The 23809-nt window shown below is 34.7% G+C and overlaps 1 protein-coding gene across 1 annotated transcript in view; it reads right to left on the bottom strand.

The window, feature by feature from the left end:
• The window catches only part of LOC124365981 (AP-3 complex subunit beta-2), a 65061-nt gene extending 41925 nt beyond the window's left edge, over positions 1-23136 (bottom strand). Inside the window, 6 exon segments of the mRNA XM_046822144.1 lie at positions 13760-13862; positions 16103-16263; positions 16886-17056; positions 17510-17585; positions 18912-19043; positions 22987-23136. Coding sequence (XP_046678100.1) covers positions 13760-13862; positions 16103-16263; positions 16886-17056; positions 17510-17585; positions 18912-19018 — 618 coding nt within the window. The 5' untranslated portion in view covers positions 19019-19043; positions 22987-23136.
• Positions 23137-23809: the final 673 nt, after the last annotated feature.

The raw sequence follows: 23809 nt of genomic DNA, 5'->3' as shown, positions 1-23809 counted from the left end.
TTCTGCTGGGCAAACATGTTGCTCTTGCTACTTTTTTAACTAAATATGGAAACCATGTTTCTAACTACAAGGTAGAAAGTACGCAACACCATGTGTCGTAAAAGGCTTTACCAAGGTTGCATACAAAATTTCAAATCTAGCACATTTAATTCTCAAGTTGTCTTGCGATCATACAGATGTTTTGTATGAAAGACAGAAAGTCAATCATAAAAAAAGTTGACACTAAAATGACACATCATAGAACTCATTCATGTAGAAATGAAGATTCATGCACTATTTCAAGTCTAGATATGGAATTTTTCTTGACATACAAGCGCTAATCAGAAAGCAAGGAGCGATTTCACCTAAAGCCGCCAGGCGTGTGACAATTGTGTATATATTGGTGTGCTCGTACTCTGCACTTCAGTCAGTGTCCAGCTGTGACAACGGGAACATCACCTTGTTGCCTGTTTTTTTATTATATTCAGATTTGAAATGTGTGCTGCAATTGAAAGTCTCGTCAGTTGCGAAGTACGGTCTGTGATTAGTTTTTGTTGGTAAAAACTTAAAACCAATACAAATTTATTGAGAACTATGTTCTCATAGTTCTCAATAAATTTGTACAGGAATAACGTAATGACTGAAAGATCTGTCAGGAAGTGGTGCATTCAGTTTAAAAATGGCAGAACAAACGTTCATGATCAAGAGAAGAGTGGATGCCCGAGCATTGTGTTGATCTGGTCACCAAAGTTGACGAAAAGATTAGTAAAAACCGCCATATTACAATAACTCAGCTTTCTCTGTTTCTCACAAGTTTCACCGAATTTATTGTTTGATATTATTTCACAGAAGCTATGCTACTACATTATTTTGTGTAAGATGGGTGCCAAAAATGCTTACAGACCACCATAAAGAACAACGAATAAGGGGCAGCTTTGATGTTTTTGGAGACCTACCACAGTTATAGTGATGCACTGCTGGATCAAATCATTACAGGAGACGTAATCTGGGTGAAACATGTGAGTTGTGAGACAAAATTATAGTCTATGGAGTGGGGGCACACAAGTTCCCATAAAAAACCAAGGAAATGTCGGCCAACTTTGCCGTCAAGGAAGATCATAGCAACAGTGTTCTGGGTCATGCAAGTTCTTATTGTTTTTCTCGAGTGTGATACAACAATAAACTCTGAGCAGTACTGCCAAATACTGCAAAATCTTGGAGAGCTGTCCAAAACTAGTGCAGAGGAAAATTGTCATCAAAAATTTTTTTTGATGACAATGCCCGACCTCACATGGCAAACCATATGCAAGAACTCTTGAACTCGTTCAACTGGGAAGTTTTTCCTCATTCCCCCTAGAGTCCTGAAAATGAAGATCTGGCTAGCAACACAGCGTTTTGACAATGATGAGGAACTTCAGTTACGTGTCACCGAGTGGCTGAGATCACAGGTGACATAGGAATTTCAAAGCTTGTTCACCGCTATGAAAAGTGTCTGAATTTGTATGGTGATTATGTAGAAAAGTAGTACTTTAGTCCCTCTTTCACATGTATATAATAAAATGTTTTTATTGTATTTGATTTTTAAATTACCAAACATTACTTACTTTCTGAATAACCCTCGTATTTTGTTACATGATATACTGCATTAAAATTTTTATTCATTAAAGTAGGTTTCATACTAGAGCTTAAATAATAAAGATCTACACAACAAGTCACTGTAACATAATGTTGTACGTGTTGACATCGTTGGGCTACATATGTTACAATAAGATGTTTGAATCTCTTAGGGGTGTATAAGCGTTGTTTACGAATTTATTTATTCTGCTATTTTCGTTGCCATCATGGTTACCCATAAGACCAAGTGCAATAATATATGCTAAAGCTCAGCCAAATTCCATGGAGTGACATGCACCATTATCCAACTCAGTGTTTTCTTATATAGAAATGAAGCTTTGTGCACAATTTTAAGTCTATAGGTCAGTTTGTTATCATGCAAACAGACAGACAGAAATGAATTTTTCCAGCTCCACGAGTGATAGGCTTCACTAATGCTCAGCCAATAAAATAAAACTGATGAAATAAGTGTTAACTTACTCATTCTTGTACGGTTATTATTAACTCTGTGGCAGTAATTTTACTAATACATGGAAGAATATTGTGATGTTGCATACAGTTTTTTAGAAATCATAAAAATGAATACAACATGACAATCAATAATATGACAAAATTATTTGCAAGTACATTAGGTGCAAACATAAAATAAATGTAACATTCCAAGATGGCGCCAGTGAGTAAAATCCAGTCTGTGGAGCTTGCCCTAAAAGAGTTACAAATAGCTCTGGGGGTATTAATTGTGAGGGAAACTGTGCGAAATGGTTCCATTTTGAATGCGGTGGAAAATCAAAAAGTGAATACTCCTTCTCAAAAGGCGAAAAGCCGAATTTGTGTGTGTAGTAACTGTGAACAACTACAGGAGCAACGTAACAGTGCAGTGAGTAACCTTATTTCGGAAACTGTTTCTGAAAACTTTCACGTGAATTGTGAATGTTTTGATCACATCAGAATATTAACAGATCAGATATTTGATCTAAGAATCAACGTGAACTTAGTAATCTGTTAGGTGAAACTAGGGCTGAAAATGCTAAACTTGTTTCTATCTTGAACAGTCATACCGAGGCCATTGGTAACATTTTAATAAATAATTCTAACCATTTAACTTATGCTAGTGTTTTAAGGTCTAGCGCTGATAATTTAAATTCTTTGACTGTGATAAATAAGTTTAATGAGGACAGTAATATTAAAATTGATGGTGCAGTTGGTGAACAAAACTTGACTACGGCAGTGAATAAACCTGATTTCTTGTCTGCTAGGAAAATCAGAGAATATAATCCAATGCTACCACCTGCTCCAGTAAGTAAGAAAATAACTTCTGGAAATGTCAAACACAAGTTTATCAAGTCGGCAGTGGTTGGCACTGGCTGTGAATCCGGAGAGCGGCAGGCTGGGCTACATGGAAATAACTCGATGCTCAACCCAGTATCGGTTAATTCTACAGCATTGAGTTCGGTTTCGGCAGTCTGTGGTGTTGAGGAACCATCTAATTATGATGCAATGGAGCCTGAAAACGAATCGTCTGAGCCAAGAAGGGATAATACAAATAACCTATTTGTAGAGGTTAATTACAAAAAACGTAAAATGCCGGGACAGAGTAGGCCTAGGACAGGTAAAAGATGTATGTTTTTGACTGGTAGTGCTACTGTTAACAGTGATAAATTAAAAATTGTTGAAAAAAACAGACATATTTTCGTATCAAGACTTTCTGAAGATATGGAGTGTGAGGATCTGAGGCAATACTTGAAAGACTGTTCTGATGGTGGTAATTTTGAAGTAACAAAATTAAAAACCAGGTACCCTGGCTACAGTTCTTTTAAAATCGGGATTCATCTGACACTCTGGGACAAGGTTTATGACCCAGACTTTTGGCCAATGGGAACATATGTGAGTCGATTTAGGTACCCACGTAAAAGTGCTTCAGTACCTTCTTTTTTGGATCCCAGTCAAGGGGCAAATACAATAAAATAGATCTTTCACTTTTAGGTGATGTTCTGGAGCAAAAGCCTGATAACAATTCAATAGTAACTAAACTTTGTGTTGATAGGCCTAACCTGAAAGTTACATCCTGTGATGTAAATACAGTAATTGGGTGTAATTATAATTTTAAATTGACTTTTTGGAATATTTGTAGTTTAACCAATAAACTCTGTAGCATTGAATTATTGAATAACCAACTTAATTCTGATGTCTTGTGCATTGCGGAGCATTGGTTAGCTTCCTCTGAGGTCCAGCATTTGGTAATTCCAGAGTATAGTGTTGCAAGCTATTTTGCAAGGGAACATCACTTGCACGGTGGAGTGCTTATTTGTGTCAAGCAAGGTATTGAGTTCTCCATCTTGGACCAAGTTCTTGGCTACTCGGAGGAGATGACTTGTGAGTTGGCAGCTGTTGTGCTCCCTGTGTTAAAGACGGTTGTTGTTGCGGATTATAGATCTTCTGCAGGTAGTCTAGCCTCTTTTTATGAAAAGTTGCATGATGTTTTTGCTTTTTTATACTGCATCAAAATGAACATTATTGTAGTTGGGGACTTCAATGTAAACTTTATGGCAGACAATGAAGAGACCCATGAACTATTAAACTTAATTGATAGTTTTGGATTGAATGTGACTGTGTCGGATATCACGAGGCCAAATACCAACTCTTGTGGATCTGCGGGTAGCTGCATTGATAACCTACTAACTTCCCTACATCCTGATAGAGGACAATCGTCGGTGCTTCATAATCCTGCTTCTGATCACAACATCATCTTTTTTGTTGCGGATATCGAGACTGATGGATCTACGGGAAGTGGTCTCATATTAAAACACTTAACTAGACCTTTAAGCTTGTCTGGGGTATCCTTTTTTGCGCATTATCCTAGCCAAATTAACTGGTTAGATGTATATAGCCTAAATTTAAGTATCAATGTAAAGTTTAAAATGTTTCTTGACCTTTTTTATGGGCCTTAAATTGTGCTGCTCTAATTAAAAAATTGAAATTAAAAGCTAAAAGTTCATGTACTAGATGGTATCATGATCGTCTTGTTAAACTTAAGTCTGAGCTGGATAGGTTATATTTTATTACTTAAAATACAATTAAGGATAAGAAGGATGTAATGGCAAAATATAGAAGTCTCAAAGCAGTGTACAAACTTGAGATAAACAGAGCTAAACTTTGTCATAAAAATATTATAATAGATAGATCCAAAAATAAAAGCAAAGCTGCTTGGGGCATAATAAAAAAGTCAGCCAAAGTCAACAGCAGGCCAGTTCCCAAGTCTCATTTTCTCAGACCTGACACTTTTAATGATTTTTTTGTCTCTTCTGTGGAAGATACTTGTAAAAACATTGGTAATAGTACCTATGATTATTTTTATTATCTTGACAAGTCCTGTAACTCAGAGACTATAAATTTTAACTTTAGTTTTAAGGAAATTAAGGTGGAGGATTCCTCCTGTTTGGAGGAACGAGCAAAACCGCCCAAGGCTTTCCTGCATCATTGGAATGTTCCGGAACGAGTTTGGTCTCGAATTCATATTGATTTTTTTGGACCTTTTCAGTCCAAGTTATTTTTGGTGGTAAAAGATGCGTACTCTAAGTGGCCAGAGGTGTTGCCCGTTGCTTCAACGGCAGCTGTTCACACGATTGTGAAATTAAGGGAATTATTTAGTAGGTATGGTATTGTAGACCACATAGTGTCCGACAACGGACCACCTTTTACCAGTCAAGAGTTTAAAGAATTTTTGATGTCAAATGGTATCAAACACACGTTTTCACCACCATACCACCCAGAAAACCAATGGTTTGGCAGAACGGTCAGTCAGAACTATTAAAAATAAATTGAAAACAGCTCTTCATAATTCCAAGGATTTAGAATTAGCTTTGAGTAACTTCCTGTTCACTTATAGAAATACAGTGCATTCTACTACCAATCTATCGCCAGCTCAATTAATGTTGGGCAGATCGCTAAAGTCTAGGTTAGATTTAATTCGCCCAAATGTTAAAGCAATAATGTCAGATAATCAAGAAAAACAACGATTGTACTATAGGGGTAGTAAAACTAGACAGTTAGCTATTGGACAACCAATCATAGCCAGAGATTACAGAGGTAGAAATAAGTGGATACCAGGTGTGGTAGTTTCACGATTAGGACCAGTCACGTATTTAGTTGAACTGAATACGGGCATGAGGTGGAAACGACATATCGACCAGTTGGTAGGTTTACAGTGTAGTCCGGAAATGTCTGAGTTGACAACAATGCCTAGACTCCCAGACGCAAGCGTGGCAACAGAGCACACGCAGGAAACGATCGATATACAGTCGCGGGACAGAGCGAGCGCAAGGACGCCAGTACTTTTAGCAACGACCTTGCCCCCCTCTCCGCAAAACCATAACAATAACAGAAACGCTCAGGGGCAAAGCCCCAGCCCACGTACAAATGTAAACAATAACAGTTCCAGCGTTTCACCCAAACAAATGACACCTGTTAGACGATACCCGCTAAGGGATCGTAAACCTTTAGTCAAAATGGACTTGTAAATACAACCCAATTGTGACTTGTATATAATTAATATTGTTTAAGCATTATTATTATCGATTTGTTAATTGTGTTCATTCAATGTGTTATTAATTGCTATATTCTGATTTATTGGTTTTGATTGAAGTGTTTGTGATTTGTGTTAAATGATTATATTGAGTTTGTATTTTGTTCTCTATAATCTATACTTACAAAAATAAAAGAGTATAATGTCAATTTTCTTATTCATTGTAATTGATTTAAAATTGGAGAATTGTAAAACAAATTGTAATTGATAAATTTCTAAAATTGTAGGGGACTTATGTATTTAAGGGGGAGGATTGTAGTGTATTTAGTGTGAGAAGTACTAAGTTGGTAGGTATCCATAGTGATATTTAATGTCTGCACCAGTGATGTTGGCAGTATGTATTGTCAGGCGATGTAACATACGATGTGGTCTAAAAGAATAAAGAATGCTCATAGGCTGCTCTCCTGTGACGTCACATCACGCCACTACCCTACAACCAACGGTCCAAGCTGGCCAGCCAGCAGTCCACCCGGAGTCCACCACCAGACACCGTCATGTAACCTCCGCGTCCCGTCCGTTCCTTTACGAGCGGTCCTAGAGCAATGTTACTCTAAATGTGTAGTTTAATTATTCTTCCCGACCCATAGAGAGTACAGTGTCGACCCGCATACATTACAGAGGAAACCTATGGAGCTATTCTTAGCCTAAGCAATAGCACATGTTTGGATGTTTTTGGTATCAATGCACATGTACTAAAAGCTGCTGCCGAACATATTTGTGAGGTCTTGACTTACTTGTTTAATGAATGTATTAATAGTGGAACTTATCCTGATATATTTAAGATTAGTAAGGTTATTCCTGTTCATAAGAAAGGTCCTATGGACAAGCATTGCAACTATAGACCTATTTCTATTATTCCAGCTGTGTCGAAGGTTTTTGAGCGGTTGGTACATGGGCAGATTGTAGATTATTTAGAGTCAAATAAGTTGTTCAGTGACTGTCAGTTTGGTTTCCGTTCTAATCGCAGTACCATAAAAGCGGTACAGGCTCTTGTAAGTGCTTGTTTTGATGGCCTTGAACAAAAAAATGTTGTTAATTTTAGAAGTTATGACCTTTCAAAGGCCTTTGATACTGTTGAACATAGTATTCTAGTCAATAAACTGAAATTTTATGGTTTTAATCAATTAGTTTTAGATTTTTTTAACTCTTATCTGACAAATAGGTCACAATGTGTATATTTAAATGGCTCATATTCAGTAACTAAACCTGTTAACTTTGGAGTGCCGCAAGGCTCAATACTGGGGCCAACATTATTTATTCTTTATATAAATGACCTCCCAGGAAATCTAAATGACAGCTGTGTAAATACTTATCTCTTTGCAGATGACTTGGGGCTATTGGTTAGTGCTGAATCAGCCTTGGACAGTGTAAATAAACTTAGCGATAAGAATTCTACTGTCTTGGATCGGTGTTCTGCAAATAAACTTTGCATAAACATTGGAAAAGTTCAAGACCTACCTCTTAATTTGTACAGTAAAAGTAGCGAAAATAGTATTAAGTTTCTTGGAATATATGTTCAGTCGAATCTCAAGTGGCATGATCATATTAACTATATAGCCTCTCGAGTTGCTAAAGGTGTTTTCTTAATTAGGGCATTAAAGGGCACAATTTCAACTGATTATTTATTGTTTGTATACTATGCTTATGTTCATAGCTTTATCACTTATGGAATCACCTTATGGGGCAATACACAGTATGCAACAAAACTTTTTATTCTGCAAAAAAGGGCTGTTAGATTGATTGCTGGTGTATCTAACAGAGATCACTGTAAAGCTTGGTTTGCAAAGTTTAATATTTTAACCCTGCCATCCGTTTATGTATTAAGTGTTTTGATGTATGTTAAAGATAACTTGAATGACCTTGTTAGCCTTAGTGATAACCATAACTATTTTACGAGAAATAGGAATGATCTGTTGCTGATGAAGTGTAAATACACAAGCACGCAAAGTAGCTTTAGGTATCTGGGAATCAAATTGTACAATGCTTTACCTGAACACATAAAAAAATTATCTAGGCCTAGGTTTGAAACCTCCATAAAAAACATGTTGCTTAAGAAGTGTATATATAGTGTAAATGAATTTTACAATGCTAGTAATAGTATGCTTCTTTCACTAGTTTCACATGTTATAACTTGTTGACGTTGTTATACACTTTTGTAGTGTCCTGGCAATAAATGATTTGATTTGATTTGTATAGCAAGTTTTAACAAAAATGTGTTACATGTAATAAGTGGACCATTTCATGACTTTTTGGGTGAAATGTTTTAATCTTTGAGTTAAAAAATCTAAGATAGCCAAACATTTCTAATACGCAGTTTTTGAAAAATATAAACGTTTATAGCAAAAACCAAGGAATTCGAAGATGAGCACAAAATCTGGGTAGTACATGTTTGTGCATTATACCTACCATAAGGCATACCAATCAACTATTATAAGAAATGAGTCAAGTATAGTTATTTAGTGTTTACAAATGATATTATTTGTTCCGTAATTTATAAATGGGAATAATTTGTACAAACAGTCACAGAACTAATATGTTTGAATACGAAGATTATCACTACATTTTCATTCACAAATTTCATTCCAACAACGAAATCAGGCTGGCCAGCAACAAGCGCTCCCAGTGCGATCGTTCAAACTAATTAGTCGATAAGACAGATTTTCGTCGGCAAAGCAGTTTTTCTGTCGGTAAGGCAGTTTTCTGTCGGTAAGGCAGTTTTCTGTCGGTAAAGCAGTTTTCTGTCGGTAAGGCAGTTCTCTGTCGGCGAGGCAGTAATTTGTATATAATCACTATTATTACTGCTACTAATGTAAACATTTATTGAAATGACAAGTAAATACCCTTGTGGAATATGCAATAATGGAGTAAGATATCAAGCGATCCTCTGCACTGGAGAATGCAAACAATGGTATCACTCTAAATGTTTGAATTGGACCATCAATCAGTTCAACAACTTAACAAAAAATGAAATCAATCTCTGGAAGTGTTGACATGTGTAAAACAAACTCCAGCAGTACAAATATAGACGTAATTGAACACAAAATAAAAGACTATGAAGAGCAAGATGAACAAGCTCTAGAATCATCCTTAAACTCTAGCTGCCGAAGCTGGGAGTGCCCTCCTTTGTGAAAACCAAAAGCTAAAACAAGAACTACATAATATGAAAATCGTACAACGCTGACCTGGCTAATAAAATCACGGAGTTAAACACTAAAAATAATACCTACTTTCAACAACAATTAGAAGAGCTAGAAAACGATAAATCTCTTCTTATCTCCAGAAAAATAAAGCTCTCACAGAAACTCTTCAGGAAGTAGAAAAGTGCAACTAGGAAAAGAAAATCAACTGCGGCTGGAATTGACTGCTACTTTTGAGTATTATGACAAGGAGAAAGAAGAACTTGTTACCAAACTTGAAGGACAAGTAAAGAAACTGACTCAAGAGAATAATTCACTTCAACTCAAAAAGAGTGCTGAATTATCTCCTACTTTAACAGACAAAATTTACAGAAGTACTGAAACACAGACAGACTTTACTGAATCTTCAGCTCATGGTTCTAACTCCTCTCTGCTCCTCGAAATGACTAAAATTAAAATAAGGCAGGATAGAATTGAAAATGCACTTGAAGCCCTCCAAAACAATACACAGAACACTAAATCAGTCATAGAAAATAAGCAGTTATCCTATGATTTGTTTGATACAAATACTACTGCTTCATCTAATTGTACACCAACAAAACGTAAAAAAGTTAGCTCAAGAAACAGAAAGAATGTTTTCAGCATTTCCTTACAAGCAGCTAAAATATATGAAAAAAAATGCAATACTTGAACAAGAAAACGTGGAAACACAAGAAATCTAACATAACAAGCTCAGTTGTAAATAGTAGTCCTCTCCCAGATGTTGAAACAAGATTGGGCGTTGTCTCGGAGCTTAAAGCTTTACAATCAGCTTTGAAACTGGGAAATAAACCCCCAATGTTTGCAGTCCCCTTGGATAAAAAAGAGTGTCTTGAAGCCTTTTATGAAAGTAATTTTGAACAATTCTTGAAAAGAAACCAAATAAAAGACAGACCAGCTACGGGGCACTTGTCTGACTCCAAAGCACGTGGGTGTTTGCTCGGTAACAGGTGACATTGTATTTGGGTCTGCTGCGTCAGGAGAATTTAGATACACCAGTTCAAGAACCATGCCACCAAGAGACTTCTTTTTTATGGAAGAGCCCATTGAAGAAAACCAGAGAGAAGTTTACTCAGAGAAGACGTCTTTTCATAAATTCAAGATGGACACGTCAAAAAATCTAACTGTGCTGCACCAAAATGTTGATAGGATTGGCAATAAAATTGATAGATTCAATCATCTTCTGCATTCTTTATCACCAGACATTGTTGTGATTACTGAACATGGACAAAGCGACAACCTAATCACTAACACCAGATTACTTGGCTATAGTTTTGATTTTTCTGCCTTCGGGAGAAGAAATCGGCAAAAGGGGGGTGTCGCAATATATATATAAAAAATGTACCCTAGAAAACGAAACTGCTAATTTAAACGTGGAATGTAAAAAGTCTACCATTGATATGTGAGGTAGCAGGAGTATCCATCAAGTTGAGTGGCAAAGAATTTCTGTACATTCTAGGAGTATATCGCCCTCCTATAAAACGCCAAGAAACTATCGTTTCGAGCACTTGAGCTCCTGTCAGATATACTGGGCTCATTTCCATCTTCAACAAGGGCAAGGTACTTCTAATGGGTGACATCAATATCGACAACTTGCAGCCATTGCCTGAAAGAACCCTTTTCAACGACCTTATGGCTTCACACAGCCTGACGAGGCTTCAACTCCCAGCAACTAGGATTACTGCATCTTCACAAACATCTATCGATGCCGTATGTACAAAACGTCAGTACAAATCTTATTAAGGTTGATATAATGCATACAGCGATCTCAGACCATACCGTCAGCTTTGTCACCTCACTTTCCCAGCAAGACAACGAATAACAGAATCTTCTCTTCGTCGTCCACCGTCAATGCAGAAAATTTGCACAACCTAAAACAAAATCTTGCAGCTGGAGAACTGGATTGGAGTTTTTTGGTTCAGACAATGCAGATGGCGCATATGAGTCTCTAATTCACACTCTAACTTTTAATCTAGATATATACTGCCCCCTGAAGAAGTCTAGACAAAACCGCAACTACAAAATATCTGCACGCTACGACGAAGAAGCAAAGCTATTGAAGGAGGAATTTTTGGAGGCTCAAAGGAAGTACATCCTGAATAACTCAGACAATGATAAACAGACTGCTGTTCGACTAAAAAAAGCCTACGACTTAAAACTTAGGTCTCTTAGAAAAGAAAATAGCGCATCTGTCATTAGCCGATCTATGAATAAAAGCAAAGCTGTTTGGCAAATAATCAATGGTGAGAGGAAATCGTCCAAAGAGTCTTCTGTAAATGCCATAAACCTTGAAGTAAAATGGAAGAGTGGTAGATAATGCTACAGACGTAGCTAAATCACTTCAACAGATACTTTACAACAATAGCAGATGAAACAATTAGAGTAAATAATAGCAGCCCTTCTTATAACCAAGCTGAAACTACTCACGCAATCCCTGTGGAACAAACTATACATATCCTGAAACCCGTTATCAATTGAAGAGCTTGCAATTACAATAGATTCATTGAAGCCTAAATCTTCAACGGGAGTGGATGGAGTCTCAGCTAAAATACTGAAAGCAGCCAAACATGAACTTCTACCACCCTTGCTTCATGTCATCCAGCTGTCGTTGGCCCAGGGTGTGTTTCCACAAAAACTAAAAACCGCCAGAGTTTTTCCTCTTCTCAAAAAAGGCAGTAAACATGAGAATAGGGAATTACAGGCCCATCTCATTAATCCCCACTATCTCTAAGATCCTCGAGAGGATTGTTCTATCTAGAAATCCTTGAACACCTAAATATCAACAATCTTCTCACTGATAGACAACATGGTTTTGTAAAGGGTAGGTCCACTCTCACAGCCTTGGTGGATTTGTTTGAATTTATTGTAGATGGCATAGAAAATGGAGATAGTGTTGTGGGCATTTTTGTTGACATGAGCAAGGCCTTTGATTGTTTAAGCCATGATATGATTGTGACAAAATTACACCATCTTGGTATCCCGAGATACGGCACTGTGTTTGGTTTCGATCTTATCTTTCTAACAGAAAACCAAGTGGTTGTTGAAATAGCTCAATCCATCAAAGGCATCAGATCCACATCCAGATCAGACTCTCGGGCCCATGGTGAGGGGGGTTCCTCAGGGCTCGGTCTTGGGCCCACTCTTGTTTGTGCTGTCCACCAATGACCTGCCTGCAGTGACGGAGCCTTATGGTAGGGCCATCATGTACGCGGACGACACCGTCCTACTCACTTCTCAGAAGTCTGTTGAAAGCCTCGAAATAAACGCGTATATTGGCCTGAATTTGGCGGTGGACTACTGTGCAAGGCATGATCTTGTGTTCAATGCTTCCAAGACCAAGCAGGTTACCTTTGGCACCAAGAGGGATGAAGTCTCAAACCTTCCCGACATCGATGCTGTCACTTCAATTAAACATCTTGGATTACACTTGGATGGAGATCTTAAGTGGAATGAGCACATAGATGTTCTCTGTCAAAGGCTATCCACAGCTGTCTTCGCCATTAAAAGAACATTATCTGTCAGCACAGAGGAGGCAGCTTTAACAGCCTACCATGCCCTTTTTGAGAGCCTCATGTACTATGGAGTTTCGGTATGGGGTGGAACCTCTGCACATAACTTACAACGAGTTCTAATTTTACAGAAGAGAGCCATCCGAACCATAAAAGGAATGAAAATACAAGATAGTTGCCGGCCAGTCTTTAAACATCTGAAGTTGTTAACCGTTGTAAATATATATATCTTCCAGTCTACAACACTAGCTTGTCTCCTGGGAATAAATAAGCGACATCAGGATGTTCACACACACTGCACCAGACATGGAACTGACTTCAACCTGCCGGTCCATCGCTTGAAGCTCCTTTGAATCAAGACCTTCTTACGCAGGTGCAAAATTCTACAATGCCTTACCCGCATCCTTGAAGGTCTTGGAGCTGAAAGTTTTTAGGAGGAAATTAAAATCTTGGCTGGCAGATAGACCCTTCTACAGTGTCAATGAATTTTTAACCTGGAGAGAGTGACCATGGCAATTGGCAAGCAAATAGACTCTTTTCTATTTATAATGTAGACTACATGACGCCTGTTTCTATCTTGATGATAGTAAATAAAGATTTCTGTTTCTGTTTCTGTTTCTGTTTCTACATTATTTAGTAGCCTAGTACTTGGTATTATTGATATTTGCATCAAATATAATTACAATACTAATTAAATATCAGAAAACGTTACCAAGCACAAACATCTAGTAGACAAAGCTACTATTTAGGCAATTAATATGGTATTGAACCACCAACTCTTATCGCAATCATGCCACAGACTGCACGTATTGAGTTGTAGGTCTAATGTTTGAAGTTACAAAATTATACAGGTGAGTACATTTCTACAGTGAATAATGTGACAACAAATTCAATCTCACCTCCTCAAATGCCATTACTGCTGAGCCAACGACAAGCGTCGTGCGATCAGAAAGTAATTTCTCGATCACAAGAATCAGCTCTTCCTTCTGGTCAGGATCGAGACTGAAAGAACATATGGATACTTTTCCATTAAAATAAATAAAAATTTATTACAAAAATAGAGATAATTTTATGAATCTTAATAGCACATTCAAGACCCTTATAATAAGCAGAAACACAAATGCCTTATTTAGCAAAATTGCCTATTCCTCAATCCTTCACTAAGCCTAGTGTGCTGTGATTTATTTGGTTGGCACTTCGTTAAAACATACCCAACTAAGGAATTTTTATTAAACCTAGTTTATTTGAAATATACTACTTACATGACAATATCGGCATTAAAGACAATATCGCAAATAAACACAGTATAGCAAAAACTGTGTAACTGTGCAGTAGTTAGTCTTGCAGGCTAGCTGGGAGTTGTTGGACTTAGAACACAAAATCTTATACAAAAGTTCTTCTTTAACGCACTTTATTTTATAAAATGCGTTAAAGAATTTAGTATCCAAATTGAACAAAAATAAAACCTCTAAAAAAAGTAATCAATTCGAAGCAACAAATTATTACCACTTGCATTGCTCCCAGTTATATCCAAAATATTTGAGTGTGCAATATTTAACCAGCTGGCTGACTATTTAGAAAGAAACAATTTACTTGATAGCATACAACATTTTTTTAGAAAAAGTAAATCATTAGATACAGCTACCAGTGATTTTATTTGACTTTATGATTGATTCTGTTAATAGACGGAATAAGGTAATAGGAGTATTTATGAACCTCCATAAAGCATTTGACAGTGTTAGTCATACTAAATTGCTAACTAAATTGTCACAGTTTGGTATTTCATGAGGAGAAGAACTGGCTAAAGTCATATATACATAACAGACAGCAATTTGTGGATATACATAATCTAAACAACAAGTATAATTAACTAGTAATATAATTTATACTTTAAAACTAACTTCTTATTGGTTTCCTAAATGATTCATTTTGGGGCCACTTCTATTCCTCTGCTACCTATAAGGAATTCCAGAGCTAGATAAATTATGCTTAAAAGCTATGATGCCACTTAAAGAATTAGGGCATCGTCTAAAGAGGAAATAGAGGTGTCTGCTTTTCTCAGCCTATCTAATACAATAAACAAGTTTTTCCAAGAAAACAATTTAATTTTGAATCCAACAAAAACAAGCTTTATGAAATTCTGCACAAACCAATGCAGAAATAATATTAATCCTCATATAGAAATAGATGAGATGGCTATAGTTAAGGAAGAAAAAGTAAAGCTTTTGGGTTTGCTGACATGGAATAGATATTTGGAAAAAAATAGTTTTTCAAAAATTAACTCTGGTTTATATGCTCTTCGCAGAATATCAAAATCATTCCCACAAGAAACTCTAAAAATGGTACATTTTTCACACATCCATTCACATATTGTATTTGTTATCTTATTATTTGGATCCACATCAATAAAACATTTAGATTCAAATTTTAGTAATACAAAACAAGCAATTCGTGTTATTTTACAGCTGTATATCAACAGCTCAACATAACTTAAATTTTTTCTGTAAAAAACCAATATACAAAGAAGCTAGATTTTTTTGCTGCCAAGCAATATAAAATTAACAGAAAATTATACATCATTTTAAAAATTAACTTAAACGTTACCTGACTGACCTGTAGTTTTACTCCTTTTCTAAATTTTATACAATTTACAATAGTTCTTACTGAAGTTACAATTATACTATATTAGATTTATTTAGTTACTAATGTAAAGTATATTTGAATACTTGAATGTTTACACTCTTAATCATGTGACTCCATTTATGTACACCATTTGTTACAACTGAATAAAGATTTTTATCATTCTAATTCTGAAAGTTACGTTCCTGTTAAATTATTCTTAAACGTTTTTGTAGCTCTGGGTTCAGCATAACTGCTTTTTTGTACATTATAGCCTTTGTATGTGAAAATAACAAAGTGCATTTTCAACACAAATTTCATTATTAAAATAAATGCTGTTTATTAAACAAATTAAATTATAAAAAGTAGATGGTCGAATTTTAATCAATAAATTAACTCATCCAGGAGAGAGGTGATTGGGTAAAACAAAAGTTTGAGCAAATCAGTGTGGTTTTACTACCAAAACAATACGTGTATATGTGTATTGCTCAATAGGGAAAATTGGGGAGAACAAAACTTACATTCAATACAGGCAGGATTTGTTGCAAAAAAGTAAATATTTAGTTTAACGATGCAAACAAGAATATTTTTATGCTATAGTCAGTAGTGGACTTTTACACTACCTGTATAATTTAGGAATGGCATGTGCGGCAGTCTTGCGGACGTAAGGAGACATGTCAGATGCAGAGTCTTTAATCGCCAACATCACGATGGGCACAATCACTGGCACTCTGATGCTGGACAACACTCTCAAAGCACTCGCTCTTATCAGCTGATTAGGGTCCTGCAATGACAAACATAATATATTGAAGGCTCTTTCTCTCAAATTAAATAGTTTTTTCATTGTTTTGGAATTTTGGCATGTATACAAAGTGCTCAATTTTCTGATATTGTGATTTCTGAAAAATTTAACCTATACAAATGTTGGTCATTAAAAGGTATGATATTGATTTTTTCAATAGCCCCCATTTTGTGACGAATAAAGCTTATGAAGTGTAGTTTGTGTCACTATGTTCTAATATTAAAGAGTTTTTAAATTATATGCATATTGACCAGGGCTTGCATTTAAGATTATTCAGACAATCGCAACGGGCCGTCTCCCCAATGTAGGTGTGTGATAGTTATTGCTTAAAAAAGTAATTAAGAGAGCCATATATTGTGCAAAGTATGTCGATTTTATCTGCAATGGTTTAAAAAATATTAAGGTGTTTTCAAACATTTTACACAGCCTGTAAAATTAGGTCCTCAAATAATAAACATAGCCTACAGTTCATATACTTTTCTATAAGAAAAAGTAATGTAAAATTAACTTTAAGCAAGCCATTCTTACAAAATAGACATTTTAGACTAAAGCATTATTTTTTCTTAAAACACATCCGAACAGACGGGATTGCTTTCCAACTGACCTTGAGTGCTCGCTGGAATGTAGAGATGGACAGGAGCGCCAAGTCTTGCTGTTCCTCAGCGTAACGTACCAAGTACACATACACTAATTTCTTCACCTCTATGTTCTTGGAGACCACATTCTTGACTACAGCTGGGAATAGGTCTGACGCATCTCTTCCCTTTGCGACCATCTGTTAAAGGAAGTAAGTTGGGTGAAAAAATATACAAATTTTTGAAAAGTTGAAGAGCCAGAGAGAATGGGGATAACAAAATTGGAATTAGATAGACCTACTTTGTTGAAAGGATTTCTAGATAACAGTTTCACCACTGTCATTATTACACTTTAATTACGTAAGCATAGCCTAGAACTTTTAATTAGCAGACTGTTATACAGTAGGAATATAAATTGTACGATACAGTTAGTTTGGCTGACATTGAAATTAACTTTACTTCAATTATCAATTAAACATATTAAACAATCAAATGTTTTATAACCATGTCAATTTATTAGTATATAATTTCAGAGTTGCTTCCTTCATGGTTTCATATAAACAATGTATAATAATTATCATTAGAATTCTTTTTAAAATTAATTTAATTACTTTTAATGAGACAAAATACCTATTTATTTTCAGTCCACTTACCCCAATAATCCGCTTCATAGCCTCCAGTTTCAAACTATCTTTGTTAACATCAAGCATCTGCTTCAAATCTTCATGCCTACAAAAAGTAAGTCATTAAGTCAATAAGTGAAAATCTACTGGCCTACAATTTGTTAGGCCTGCAGTAATTAAAGCCTTAGTTGGTTAGTTAAAAAAATCTGATATAAATTCTTAAGCATAATTTTATACTACTCTATATTGTTTGTTTTTGCACGTTTGACATTGTTTTAGGATTTTACAACTGAGTTTTCCAGTTCTAAAATATACGTGTTTCTATTGCAGTAACACATGACAATATCAAACGTTAGTAATCTTGTTATCCTTTTACATTATCCATGTAAAAAATATTTCTCTTTCATTTAAGCAAACCCCAAACAAGTCACATTGTAGTGTCTTTAAAATGTATAAACTTTTAGGAGAAAAAATTTTGTTATATCCCTTTGATATTAAAAAAATAAGTTCTATTCCTGGTTGATGGACAATCCATTTTACAATTTCAATAAATTCTTTACTCCCAAAAATGTAGATTTTTAATCATCAATAATGTTGATGAACTTAAGTATCTACTTTCATTTTTCTATTTAATGATTTCTCTGTATCAATAAGCTGTAAACAATAACTTTGCCAGTAATGTTGTATATTTTATGGCAAATAAAGAAGATTATTGTTATTAGACTTCATTTATATCCAAGACCAACTTTAAATTTCAACCATTTACAAGTTAACATTGATCAAAGAAAACCATTCTAGAAAAATTACTATTTTAACACAAAATGGGCAGTGTGGAAATTCAGATGGTAAGGAGGCTGTTTAGATCTTGATGCCTCAAACTCATAATAATGCTCCGTGGCAGGATTTCACAGGAATTTTCAGTACTTCCAGTATTGATATTATTTATTAAAATTTCTTGATTGAATTTCAGGACTCCGTTAACAATTAACATTACAAGTTAAACCATAGCATTTATCTTTGCTAACAACCATGATATACTGCTGTTCAGAGGCTACTCAGAACCAAGAAAGGCTTATTTGAGGGGTTTTGTTGCGATGGTTGACCAGGGAACTCTCAAACTAGATCAATGTCCATGTACTATTTCCAATTTATTAAGACAGAAAACACTATAAACATTTGTAGCATCTGGATTGGCTAGAGAGCATTACTTGATCTTCAGAAAGCTATAAAATGGTCACGTCAATTAGTTATTACAGTCAGAACAACAAAGCCAAGTGGTGTAGTACCACTGTAACATTTTCCCTTAATTTTATAGTCACTCAACTGCTTACTAATTAATTATATTTTCTAAAAATAGTCTAACTTAAATAATGACATCCTAAAAGACGGTACCTATTGCACTGATCATAGTAGTTAAGTTGCAACAACTTACTTTTTGTAATCCGAATTGAAAAAACTTCCAGATGCTGGATCTGTTGCATAGTCAATATCTGCACTCGCAGAAGAGCGGTCATTGCTGTATGAACCATTGTTTGCCATCTTGCAAGGGGCAGTCTCAACTAACCTGGAAATCAAGTTAGTAAGTTAGTTTTTGAGAGAGAGCAATTCAGTGGTGCAAAAGTTTTTTTGAACCTCAATATAGTTGACCTGTTCTTTCAGATTTAGCAACCAGGACTGTATAGTAAGGGCTTTTGCACTGAGATTCAGAAAGTGGTCCCTTCCTGGAAAGCATGTTACACAGCCAACATGATAGTGGCATACTGTATGGAAACTACAGCGTGTTCCTTCGGACATCATTCTTTGTAGAATTTGTTGAGTTACAACAAATGCTCTTCTCTATGTTTTAATCATTACTAAATAACCTTTTGAACAGTGTTAGTATATTACTGATTTATCTGTCATAAGATATTTTGTTTACTACCAAAGTTTTAAGAATTTCAATAGTAACATAAAATTTTTAGTGTGCTAGGAAGTTTTATTATATTTTATCAGCTCAAAAGTTTGAGATAAAAGGAAATTACACTTATTTTTTATCTGGACATTTTCCTGTAGGAGCAAAGGTTTAACTCCATAGGTTAAGTTGAAGTAAGTAAATGATTCCAAGCACAAGAACCAGTGTGAGCCGTATCAGTAAGCGGCAGTTACCTGATCACCAATTCGAAACAGTAATGCTCTGAGCTGGCTGAATGCATTTGTTGTGTGTGTTTAGTTAAGGTAAATAAAGTGATTGTTGGTTATTTATATTAAGGTCCACTGAAACAGAATTCTCAATTATGTTATAAATGTGCATTTCACCGAACTCAACACAAAATTTATTCAATTCAGGTAAATTTTCCTAACATTTTTTAACAAGAGCCAGAATTTTGTTTGAAATACCGGGAAATGAAGTAAATTTGCTACACCAATTTCCATTGTAGGGGATGGCAAATCAAGTAACTTTTTCCCTTAAATATCCATATATATTTTACAAGTTAGCGCTCTTAACACAACAGGTTGGGATAAGTATTAATGTTTCCACCAAACCTGGCCATTAGATTTAGTTTAGCCTGGTGTTAGAATACTTTTTACTGCATTCATAGTAGTAGTATTCTGTTTAACACCTTTTTTTATAAAGAACAGTTCGTGTTTTATCAGTTTATTTCTTTGTTTTTCTTTCCTAGTTTAATAAAGCAATAATTTATTTTTGCGCTTTTATTTCTGTTTATTTATTAAGGTATTTAACTCGGTCTAAAACATGGTTATTTCTTTCTTCAAAGCATTGTGTTCAATAATGATCTTGTTAAGGTCATTACATTTACTACTTTCAGGAGAAAAGTGTTTACTGCCACTTACATTTTGTGCTTCAATTCTTCGCTTTTTAGGGCTCAACTTTTGTATTCATTGCAATGCTTCCCTTTGAATTTGCCTTAAATTTAACCTTTTGTTTTGGTCTTTCAATTTTGAAATTTTACTTATATTTATCTTGCTCTTGGGAGGTTTAAACTGGGACAGCAGTATATTTTAGTAACTTCTTTTGTACTTGTTGTAATAAGTTAACTACTTTTGTTTTCATTGCAAGGAGTTCATAGTCTGTTTTATTTGTACTGTAAAAGTAGGGCAGACTTTAATAAACGGCCTACACTTGTTATTCAGTTGTTTTTCTCAAATGGTTCGAGATATTATCTGACTTCGATATTTAAAAATTGTATACAGTAGCTAAGTGTTATAATAAATTAATGTAACAATAAGAATCTCGGGGGAGGGTACGATAAGCGGACCCGGTTTTTATATCGAAATTGGTAAATGATATTACTTTACCATAACAATCGATATAATCAATCGATACTGATTTAAAATTATTTTGAACAGTTAACTTAAATAATCTATATCAAGAGCTGTAAACACTTTCAAATAATACACGTAAGGTAATACTTCAATTTTACATAAGTAACATTTGATCATTAAAAATGGCAGTCAATTAAGAAAAATACGCGATATTGCTTTGAAAAATGATGACATATTTTACGTGCTTTCAACATGATGGACTCGTAACGAAAAACCCATTATGTGGAATTTGTGGGAAAGAAACAACTGTAACTGTAAGAGAAGCAAATATGGTTGTCTTCAGTTTTCTTAATTTCTGTTATAATAATTTATTTAATCACTGTAAATATTAAATTAATATTTTAATATAAAACATACGATTATTATTGAGGACTATACTTTTATATCGATTGATGGTCTAGGATTTGAGATACGAATATTAGGTATCGATGATTACATTCTTCGATATAAAAAACCGGGTCCGCTTTTCGTACCCTACCCGAATCTCGTACATAACAATAAAAAAAATTAAACTTAACATTAACATTACAAAACAACTCAACCAACTATGGCCTAGACTTAGATATCAAAGAAACCTTACAATATTTATAACTTGCCCAACTTGATATCAATGAGTAACTGCTGATATATGAACTTGATATATGAAATGGAGGAGAGAATTCTCCCCATAGGTTACCAGGTGCCAAACCCACATTTTGAAGCCACTTAAACAAATCTCGTAAAATATCTCACATATTTTTCTTATATTCATTGCCAATTACAAAGTCTCAAAATATTAGTTACTCCTTGCTGTTTATTATTTACATTAAAATTACTAAGTAAGTTGAAATCATATCCTAGGTTAAATAAATTGTAATATCGAATTAAAAACTTTGAATAAAAACATCGAACTATTGGAGAAAAACAACCGAATAACAAGTGTAGGCCGCTTAGTAAAGTCTACCGTAACAGTACATCAGTGTAAGAATGCATATCATTCTAAATTTCAATGGGTACGGTCCAATAAGCGGACCCGGTTTTTTATATCGAAATTGGCAAAACGATATTACTTAATCATAACCATCGATATAATCAATCGATACTGATGAATTATTTTTAACAACTTAAATAATTGTAGACTCTTGGAGCAATTGGAAAATTCTTTAAACATTACTATATGTTAATAAAAACACAACTTTTTTCCAAATTGTTTACTTTTTGGGCGAGGCCTTAAATAATCTATATGAACAGCTGTAAACACTTTCAAATAATACAAGGTAATATTTTAAATTTCACGTAGGCCTAACATTGTGTATTAAAATGGCCGTCAATCTTAGGAAGCTTCACGAAATTGCTTTAAAAGACGATAAAATATATGTTTTTTATGGCTTCAGGATGTTGGATTAGTACCTAAGAATCCATTATGTGATATTTGTGGAAAGGTAACAAATGTAACTGTCAGAGGAGCTAACATGGTCGTCTTCAGATGCAAAAAAAGAAGGTAATGGTGGACACAACTTTAGTAAAAACGTTTTCGTTCTGTTTCATTTAGTTAAAGTTATGAGTTTCCCTGATTTTGGTTATGTTCATTTATTATTTGTTATCATTAAATTCACATTTTAATTTAAACATATGATTGTTATTACTTTTATATCGATTGATAGTCTATGATTCGATATGCGAATATTAGGTATCGATGATTATATTCTTCGATATAAAAAACCGGGTCCGCTTATTGGACCCTACCCATTTCAATATTTACAACTGATTGTTTTGTGCCTCTTATGAAACTGCAGCCCCCAAAATTTACAATACAATATACATAGATAAAAAAATATAAAATGGAAATAGGCCTATTAAAAAAAAAATTCAAATGCCAGTTCAGTAACATTTTATTGCACAAATGGCTGGTATATCTGAAGTCAAACCTGGTTAATCCATAAGACTGCAAGAGGATAATCATGTTATATAACTTGTTAATATAAAAAGATTTGTCATTATGGACTTATGCTATTACAGTGCTGAACTGTGTTGACACTCTTTAGTCCACGTTAGAAATATTGTGAATATAGCCTACTGGAAACTTTACTATTTGATTTTTGGATTAGTGATGCTTTCTTGATTTAAATTTTAGGTGTAAATTAAAATAACGATAAATACTACTAATTTTTTCATTAAAATCAAAGAAATATAACCAAACTTACAGTCCAACACAACTCAAGCGATTTAGAAGAATGCAGACGTTTAGATTGCACTATCTACTTTACTATCACCAATCATAAAGTTTCAGTCCTAGGCTAGTCTTACATTACACTCACTCGTACTGTACAGTGTACAGTATCTATCTAAAAAAATATTGACAGTAACAGACAACAGAGCAGCTGAGTTGGCTGACAACCACCTCACTCACCACTCCTGACCCGACAAGTTCCTCAAAAGAACCTGAAGTTTCCCTTTTTACAATCATAACAATTGAAACTTCCCTTAAGAATGATTTATATTCGAATATTCTTATATGCCACTAACAAATATTTCCTGGAAATCCAAGACAATTGATTATTTTTAAATAATTTTACAGTAATGATATTGGTCAGGAGCCTTAACTACATATATATATATTTATATATATATATATATATATATATATATATATATATATATATATATATATATATATATATATGGAATGGTTGAAAAACTGTTTGGCCAGGGAAGTAAAATTCGAAGTTTATACAGATGTACAGCGCTAACAAAAGGTTTAGTAGCGACGTTTAAAAACTGTAACGTTTTGAAGTTGAATTAATGGTACAAAATGAAGGCCTCCATTGAAAATGTAACATCAACTAAGATGTACTGAGTAATCAATCTAGTTAGGCCTTAAAGCCAGACCCGTTTAACTTCCTGTACATTTCCTTCATACCTAGATCTGAACAACCATCGTCTTGAACTCGTTCTTATTTGGTGGCTTTTTCTATCAAGCACACACCCGTCGTGTCCCATAAACCCTCTGGGACTTAAATTACGGGT

The sequence above is a fragment of the Homalodisca vitripennis genome, chromosome 7 (assembly GCF_021130785.1).
Source record: "Homalodisca vitripennis isolate AUS2020 chromosome 7, UT_GWSS_2.1, whole genome shotgun sequence".
NCBI classification, from domain to species: Eukaryota; Metazoa; Arthropoda; class Insecta; order Hemiptera; family Cicadellidae; genus Homalodisca; species Homalodisca vitripennis.
The sequence above is the reverse complement of the archived record's forward strand: the minus strand, read 5'-3'. Positions and strand labels throughout refer to the sequence as shown.